The 9,402-nt window shown below is 32.2% G+C and overlaps 1 protein-coding gene across 1 annotated transcript; it reads left to right on the forward strand.

The window, feature by feature from the left end:
- The first annotated feature begins 3,066 nt into the window (after window positions 1-3,066).
- Window positions 3,067-4,672, forward strand: LOC112695629 (uncharacterized). The gene is made up of 2 exons (XM_025748045.3): window positions 3,067-3,301; window positions 3,418-4,672. Exons 1-2 carry the CDS (start codon window positions 3,169-3,171, stop codon window positions 4,368-4,370), a joined length of 1,086 nt encoding a protein of 361 aa, XP_025603830.1. The 5' UTR covers window positions 3,067-3,168; the 3' UTR covers window positions 4,371-4,672.
- The last annotated feature ends 4,730 nt before the right edge of the window (window positions 4,673-9,402 follow it).

Raw genomic sequence — 9,402 nt, forward strand, 5'->3', positions numbered from 1 at the left:
GTCTAATCATTTTTGGTCTCCCATCCTGTCCTAGTAGTATTTTCAAAGTGCCAAACCCTTTTTATTTAATTTTCTCATATAGTTGGATCTTGTTCATGTTCTTTGTTATGCTTAATTATAACTATTAATTGTGTAGCCTAAGCTAATTTAATGTATGCCTAGTTATAAGAGTAGATTTAATTTGCGGCCAATTGTATACGTAAAATAGTTTAAATATATTGTTGAACAATCATATGGCTGCAAACATCTGAAAATGATGCGAATGCATGGATCACATAGATGCTGGTTAATTTGGTAAAGGAAAAGTAGATGGACCAACTAATAATCAGCTAAGAAATTAATTATAATTAGTTTTATTAATTTATAATTTAATTTGTTTTTTAAATTATTGTTGACCACGTTCAAAACATGAGGGAAGATACGCTAGTGTTAGGAGGAGAATCACGGAACAGGTGTTTTGATTAGTCATTAGTTGGTTCCATATAATTAATTATGTTTTATTAATGCGTAACAAATGAAACATAGAAATCCAAAATCATCCAATTTACAAGAAAAAGAAACATCCATGTGCCTATCAATAGCAACATCCGGTTAAAGTCACCGGTGCCTCTGGTTTACCAGTTGGCTGATTCTTGGCTTATATAGAGTTGGTTCCCTAGCATTGTTGTTTAGTAAAATATTAAAGTCGAGGGTGAGTTCACTACTCTTGTTTAATCTTTGTCACACATTTACATTACTATTTATAAAATTTATATATATTAAAAATAATAAAATTTTTTAGTAATTTTTTTTAATAACTAAAAAATAAATTTTATTTGATGCAGTATAAACTAATTTTATGCGTATATTTAATTGTTACATTATGATATATTAGCAAAAATAACTATATTTTACTTTGACTAGGTAACTAATCATTTAAAAAAAATAGACATATAATAATTGAATGATGGTGTAAAATGTTTTACACTATTAGTACAGTAAAATTAAATTTCTACAAAAATATAAAAAATTTGCTTTTTATGTTTTCACATAAAATACTAAATAGTTTTTTTCTATTTAATAGTTTCTTTGTTAAGTACTAGATGATGTATTATTAGAAACTGTATCATTAATTACTCAATTGATCTTTTTAATTTTTTTTAACATGAGTTAAACATTTTATGATTTAATTTTGTGAATGTAATCCTTTAAAGGTCAAGTTTGTTAATTAATCACCTCATCATCAGCCACTCTTAATCCCATTATTTAGGTACATGGTTAAGCCTGAATAATAATTATGTAAAAAAATATTTTTGAGAGAATTTAACATTATAAAGTGATGGATTATATATGATATTATTAACAAGAAAACTGGAAGATGTCAAACATCTGTTTATAAAAAAAATGTATTAAAAAAAGAAAAAAGAATCATATTGTGATAAACATTCATAAATGTACATGAGGCAATGTTTTGATCAATGATTAAGATTTCCATTGAAATAATCTACTACTTAAAAAAGCTAAATCCTTATTGAAAACTGCTTGCATTATTATGGCACTATGATATGCATATAAACATACAATACTGATGCCGTTAATTTGTATGATTAAGTAAATAAAGGTATTATAGTATTAAATCAAAGTCGTAGAAGTCCACATTTAATTAAAAAGGCACGTAATTTTCAGATTGCAAAAATGATGAATCATTTGGATAGTTGGTTGAAATGAGCTTAATAATTAATTAACTTGCTGGATGGGTCGGATGAGATGTGAAGATTAATTTTGTATGTTTATCCAAAGAATGAAACCTTTTCCAAATGATAACGGTTTTGAAAGAAATGATCCCTAGAAGCCAAAAAGAAGAGGAGGTGAATTTTGTAGCAAAAGTTAATCTTTGTCAAGAATAGGAAAAATGGTGTAGAGTTTTGAAAATATAAAGTATTATCATGAAAGGAAACTCAAAAGAAAGAACCTTCTGTTATTATCTTGAATTTATTGCATCATACTTTCTTTGAAACACATTGCCACTCTCAGCCCTTTACTTATCTCCTCCGCAAGAAATTCATTTCTCCCCTCTCTCAAACCTTAATTATTTCATTTCTCTACTTCATAATAATACTAATCATCATCACCATCATCTTCAAAGAGGACACTGAGACAGAAAGTGTTTGACAGATAAAACATGAACAAAGACATTGTTTTCAAAAATATTAAATTAGTATATTTTGTATCTATCTTAATAGAAAAGATATAAAAACACTAACAAAAAATTTAACTTATCTTTTATTTTATTTTTTTATTATTTTTATTAATTTTTTAAATAAAAAATAAAAATAAATTAAATTTATATAATTTATTCTATTTTATCACTAAATACGGCCCAAGTTCCAATAATCCAACTTCAATTCGTTCGTTCTTGACCCTCTCTCTTAGTCATCATATAGGAATGGAGCCATATTATGTTACTTCAACATTCATCTTGTCAATTATATTATTCAGTGAAACAACCAACATGTATAATCCGTTAACAAATCACTTCTCTAAAATAGAAAGAAGTATATATATGATTATATTATATTTCTAAAGATTTGAATCTTTTAAATTTTAAATTTTATTTTAAAGGGTAAAGTGTGATCTCTCGCCATTTATTTCATAAGTAGAACTAAAGAAAATATGAGAGAGAAATCATTCAAAGATAAAAGATCACACTCTACCTTCTAAAATAAAAATTCAAAATTTAGCGAATCAAAATTCATAGTTATATGATCTACTTGAATACCAGTTTGCAAACAAGTAAGTAAATAATTTCTTGGAAATCAAAGCTTAATTGATTAAAAGGAAGAAGGTAAGGTGGGTGAAAAGTGAAAAGGTTAATTATTTGTAGTAGGGAGGTTTAGTTTAGTGATGAAAAGAAGTAGCAGATATATAAATATATTTATAAAGATATAGCTATCAATAAGATTCGATTCACTGTATTGTATGAGGAGAAGGGCATGGAGGGTTTCTTGTGGGACATTCCATGCATATACAAGTCAAAGTATATATGTGTATATATATATCCATTCCATTTCATTGAATCAGGGCCGTTGAAATTGTGGAATGTCCCGTGAGTGAGAAAGTGAGATATATAAATTCCATAATAGCAGTCTCCATTCACCCCCCTCCCCTTCATTCTCTCTCTATCTCCAAATGGGAAGGCACTCTTGCTGCTACAAGCAGAAGCTTCGCAAGGGCCTTTGGTCTCCCGAGGAAGACGAGAAGCTCTTGAATTACATCACTAAGCATGGCCATGGATGTTGGAGCTCCGTTCCCAAACTAGCCGGTATATATATATATATATATATATATATATATATATATATGTAATTAATTAATTACATACATACATACATATCATGTATAGTTCTTTACATGACATTGACATTGACATTGATACAGGTCTGCAAAGGTGCGGGAAGAGCTGCAGATTAAGGTGGATAAATTACCTGCGGCCGGATTTAAAGAGAGGAGCATTCTCTGAGCAGGAAGAGAAGTTGATAATTGAGCTGCATGCACTTCTTGGTAACAGGTGGTCACAGATTGCTGCACAGTTACCTGGCAGAACTGACAATGAGATCAAGAATCTTTGGAATTCCTGCCTCAAGAAGAAGCTCAGGCAAAGAGGGATTGACCCTAACACTCACCAACCTCTCTCTTCATCCAACAACAACAACGACAACAACCACCATCAACCACCAACCACCACCACTGACCACCCAAATTCATCATCCATCGACAACAAGGAATCATCATCAACACTCTTCCTAGATACACCTACTACTACTACTACTACTACTACTTCTTCTCATGATATCGTGGGCTACCTCTCCTTCACCAACAACAACTATGGAACAACACCAACCTCTCTTTGTACTTCTTCATCTTCAGACCTCAATTCCGCTATGTTCACTTCACTTTTCCCACCACAGATCATCAAGCCGACTGCTACAACCACTGAACCCCTCAATTGGGAAAGCAGCAGCTTCATTGATAGCACCAGCACCATAGCTTGGGGGCAAGAATCCACTGCTATAGAGGCGGCACAAAAAGTAGATGACATAAATAAGTGGTCTGAATATCTTAACAGCAACATCAACCCCTTCTTCCTCGCCAACAACAACAACACAATCACACTGCCTTCTCCTTCTATCTACACCACCAACGACGACATCGTCAAACCAGAAACTTTCATAAATGTAGATGAATCCAGTACCATCGCCTCCTGGCACCAAACCACCACCAGTAACGCCTCAACCCACCACCAACACCAACCACCTTTTCAGCAGCCCTCAGATTTATACACCAAAGATCTCCACACTAGATTTTCACTGGCCTTTGGACAAACCATGTAAAAACTAATGCTATTAAGGCAAGGCGGTGCCCACATTTTCCATTCTCAACAAACCTAGGGTCACAAAATTTGTCGCCACCTCCATCTGACCCGCAACCTCTGTGTGCTGTAAATCCTTTTCTTTTTTTTTTTTAATTTTGTTTCTGATATTGTAAATGTGTCTGATACAAAAGAGGAGAAGAGAGAGAGAGTTATTATTATTATTATTATTATTATTATTATTATTATTATTATTATTATTATGTTACAGCAGTATAATATTATTTGTGATTGATTCAATTATGAAATTAAGGTTCTTGTGCAGTCAATATATCAAAGTCATCACAGATATTGAAAGCGTTATGTACCTTCAAGTTTCAGTACTACTGCAACTGTTGCTATCAAAGTCACGATGCGTGCGTTTATGTGCAACGAACTCAATACCCCCAAATCCTACCTGTTAGTTTTATTGTTACTTATTACTTCCATATATATAGTATATACTATGCTGAATTTTCACCTACAATATAGAATAGTACAAAAGAAAAAATCTACAGGGTCGTCTATAACATAAATCAACAGGATGGTAAAAAATTATTTTTTTTTTATAATAAATTTTCTGTTTTTTAATTAGTTAACTCTAGTTGACTAGATTCCTAGTTAGTTTTCTAGTAAAATTAATAAAAAAAAATTAAAAAATACAGAGAAGATTATAATGGAGTGAATTTTGTGGGTGGTGATGTAGGTAGTGTTTGTTTTCCAAAATGAGTGGCTATCGGTGTATTCTACGAAGAAAGGTTGTCTTAACTTTTTAGAGAATGGAAGGAGACGAGAGCTGAGATCGCATCCATCAAAACCCACAAAAAGAATATCAAAATTCAAATGGAAGAATATGGCCGGCTATCGTGTCTTTCTCTCCCTTCTTATTTTCATCTTTCAAAACACTTATTTTGTTCTTTTATATGCCACTTCACCTATGTCAAATCAAAACACTTACTTCTAATCAAGGTTCTAATGTTAGAATATAATTAGCATCAATTAGTATTATTTAGTATATTTGAATATTTATTATAAGAGATTACGTTTTTATTATTACGATTCTTTTAGTACCTATAAATATCTTTTTATATTGTATCATGTTACACAATTTGAATGCACTCAATAATACATAAATCTTTTCTCCAGTCTAGTATCTTGTTTCTAACATAATATCAGAGCCATTGTATCTTCCTTGAAGAGGATATATTGTTTTCCTTGCAGTGAAACCACCACCGTAGTTTTTAGCATTTTTTCTATGCCATTTTTCCTTTCCTTTTGTCACTCCATTGATACTTTTTCACCTCACCGACGATTAGTCTGTTAGTCGAATGATCAAACACCATTGTCATCCGCTACTTACCTATTCTTAAGAAGAAATCATATAGTTTTTGCTCTCTTTCGGCAGTTCCGTTTGTATTATCTCGTGGCAGTTCCATTTGCACTTCCTTCCGGCAGTTCCAACTACGCTTCTTTCTGGCAGTTTCATCTGCACTTCCTTCATACAAGCGGCAGTTTCGTCTACGCTTCCTTCAAACAAGCGACAGTTTTGCCTGCGCTTCCTCCATCTGCGCTTCTTTTTGACAGTTCCGTCTGCACCCGTTTTATCAGTTTATGCAGTTTTTTTTCTCTTTATTTCGTTGTTTTAAATAAGTTTCAAACTCAAGTTGTCACTTGAGTTTGAAGGGGATGTTAGAATATAATTAGGATCAATTAGTATTATTTAGTATATTTGAATATTTATTATAGGAGATTACGTCTTTATTATTACGATTCTCTTAGTATTTATAAATACCCTTCTATATTGTATCATTTGATACAAATTGAATAGACAACTTGAGTACACAACTTGAATATACTCAATAATACACAAATCCCTTCTCCAGTCTAGTCTCTTGTTTCTAACACTGAAATCAGTTGGAATCGGCCAGTCAAACCACAAACCAATGATAAATATAATTTGAACAAAAGTTAAAATCGAAAATTTAAAAAATCGAAATTAGACCGTTAAATCGGTTAAAATCGATCAACCAAATCGAATTGGAATCTAACCAATTTTTTTATTTTATCAAAAACGGCACTGTACTCGTCCATAACAGCAAAGCCAAAATGCGCAGCTCCATCCTAACACTCTCTTTCATCTCGAGCTTTTTCTTCTTCTCACCATCATCGAGTTGCTCCCTCGCCGCGGTCGCAACTTCGAATTTTGAAGCCATCGTCGCAGCTTTCTTTCTTCTCCATCGTGCAGCCACCGTTTGAACTTCGAAAGTCAAAATCATCGTCGTCGGTCTCGTTTCCAACCACCGTCACGCAGTCACTGTTCTGTTGGTGCCAACTCTATTCCACCGCGTCAGCCATTATCTTGTTAGCCATTGTCCCCGCCAGCTCTGTTCTGTTCTAGCTTCTAGTCTTAGGAATTTTTTTAAACAATAATTGTTGAATAATTGTTGTTAGTTAATCTGTGAATTTTGTTGTTGTTATTAGGTTGAATAATTATTGAATAACTTTAACTGTTGAGATTATTATTGTCATTATTGTGGTTTAGGATTATTGATGATGTTTTTGATTCTGTTATATGTAGTTCCTATCTTTTTGAACAATATAATCATATTAGTTTGGCATGTTATTTTTTGTTTTAAATCACTGGTATTTATTTTAGATTGAAATGAATAGTGCTCAATTACAAGTTATGACATTTGCTAATCAATACTAAGCTGAGATTTTGTGCTCTTTCTTGAATTAAAATGGCTATAGACTCTTATACATATTTTTGTTATATTTTACCTTGTTGAATTATAGTGATAGAAACTCTTTTTTGTTATATTTTACTTTGTTGAATTACAGTGATAGAAACTCTAAAAGATTATGATCAGTTGCTTAATCTTATCCTAGATGAAGCTTTAGAGTTTCTAAAAGGTAACTAATAAGTGGATCTTGTTTCTTTATTTATGAATTTAACGATTTATTGTGTATATACTTATGAAGCTTTGACTTTTTTATCATGCTAATGGCTTCACTTGTAATGTAACTTTTGCATTATTGCATCTTATAATGAAGTTTGATTGGGGCAAAGAATATGTGCATCTAGTAAAATTTTTTACCCTTATTTTAAATGAAGGAGTAAACACCTAATTTGGTCCTTATCCATTTTCAAATAGGACAAGGCGACCTCTGTCAATAAATTACACCTGATTTGGCCTTTGTCTCTGATAAAAGTGAGCTAAGACGGCCCCTCCATTATAACCCCTCACCAAAACTGACAAAAACGTGGTATTTACTTGCTCATAGTTAAGTGCCATGTTGGCTTAGGGAGAATGGAGAGGGGTCGATTTGTTTCCCTCTATTTTTCAAAAATGACGCAATTTCTGGATTCGCCCAGAAACAAAACTTAATTTTGGTGGGTGATTGCACCCTAATCCTCTCCCTACTCTCTGGTCTGTGAAATTGGAGACAAACCTTAGAATAAGATGAATTTGGAAATTGGAGGTGATAACTCGAGTTGCAACATGGACTCAAGTGAAAGCGTTGGGATTCGGAAGAAGAAGAGATTGTTCTTCCCAAAGTGCTATTGTGGGTCTCATGCTATTCTATTCATGTCTAGAACTGAAAAGATACAGATAGATTATTTTTTTATTGTCCTTATTTCAAGGTATGCTTGGTTTAATAATGTCTAGGTTTAATTTTGTATTCACTGTTCGTTTCACAGACTTAATTCATATTGTAGACTACAGAAGTTCATTGCTTATTCTTTGTGTGGCTAGATGATTATATTGATTCCTTTAATGAGTATGCTGGAAAGACAATGTTAAAAGAGATATTGTTGCAAAAGCAGAATCCATTTAAAAGACAGAGCGATGCAGTGGATGACAAAGTGAAAGAGTTAGAGGATAGGTTGATTGGATTAGAGAACGAATTAGAGAAGTGTAGATTAAAAATGAGTGAAAGTACATGTCTGGATTTTGGATGTGATTTTTTTGTATTTTTTGGTGGGGTTGTGATTGCTTGCTTGTTCAGGTTAACTTTGTAAAAAAATTGATGTCCTAACGTTAGTTACTTGGGGTTGTTTGTAACTGGATAAAATTATGTATTTGAACACTATTGAAGATAAATGAAAATGACTTCCTGTAATCTTTTTTAATAGTTTATTCCATGAATTAAATGGGCAAAAAAATTTGTGTATGAAATATTTGTAAATATAATCTGCTAGTTGTGTAGCAATCTATAGGTCCACCAATATCAAATAAGGTACAGAAGTTCATATATATACTTATGCTGATATTGCAAAAACAAACCATAGGTTTATAGTTTAGACAGCATTGCATGGACAATAACATGGCCCTAAATCAAAAGACTAAAATATTTGTCCCTAAACCAAAAGACTTAAACATTTATTCTTAAATCAAAAAATTAAAACATAATCTTGAAGAAGCTAAATAAATCGTCAAAAGACCAAAATAAGTAGCCAAAATACCAAAAGAACAAAACACACTTCTATAATTCCTATATCATTATCACAGCTTTTTCGGAGGCCTGAGTCTTAGAAGCCTAAAGTCTGGTATTGACACAAATTTCAGAAGCTTTGATGCAGTTGTTGAATTTGTAGCAGTCATCGTCTCGGTACATATTGTGTTTCCTGTGGTTTTTGGAGTTGTTGTACCAACTACTGGTCCAGTGCATTAATTCTGTGAGTTGTGAGATCCAAATTGTTGAGCTTGTGAGGACTGAGATTTGAACCATAAAATTAGTCTTGAAGCTGGTATAGTTAATAACCAAAATAATGAATATACTACTTCCTCAATTTAGGATGCAGATTGTGACAATGAAATTTTTTCACTCTAAACTTGGGCTGCTGTTTCAGGTCTTGTAGACAACTTAAGAAATTTTTTCTTAACTTTTCTTACCTTGGTCTATATTCCATAATCTATTTAGGCTTTAAATAAGGTTGAGTAAGTAGCCACTTCACCAATTTTGATATTATCCAATGCCTATTTACTAGGTTGAAACTATAATACCTAGCA

This window comes from Arachis hypogaea, chromosome 6, assembly GCF_003086295.3.
Source record: "Arachis hypogaea cultivar Tifrunner chromosome 6, arahy.Tifrunner.gnm2.J5K5, whole genome shotgun sequence".
NCBI lineage: Eukaryota > Viridiplantae > Streptophyta > Magnoliopsida > Fabales > Fabaceae > Arachis > Arachis hypogaea.

Excerpts from the sequence above, each read along its gene's own strand:
- LOC112695629 (XM_025748045.3), top strand. The coding sequence starts at position 3,169 with ATGGGAAGGCACTCTTGCTGCTACAAGCAGAAGCTTCGCAAGGGCCTT. Across the intron at positions 3,302-3,417 it reads CTCCGTTCCCAAACTAGCCG|GTCTGCAAAGGTGCGGGAAG; the intron begins GTATATATATAT and ends ACATTGATACAG.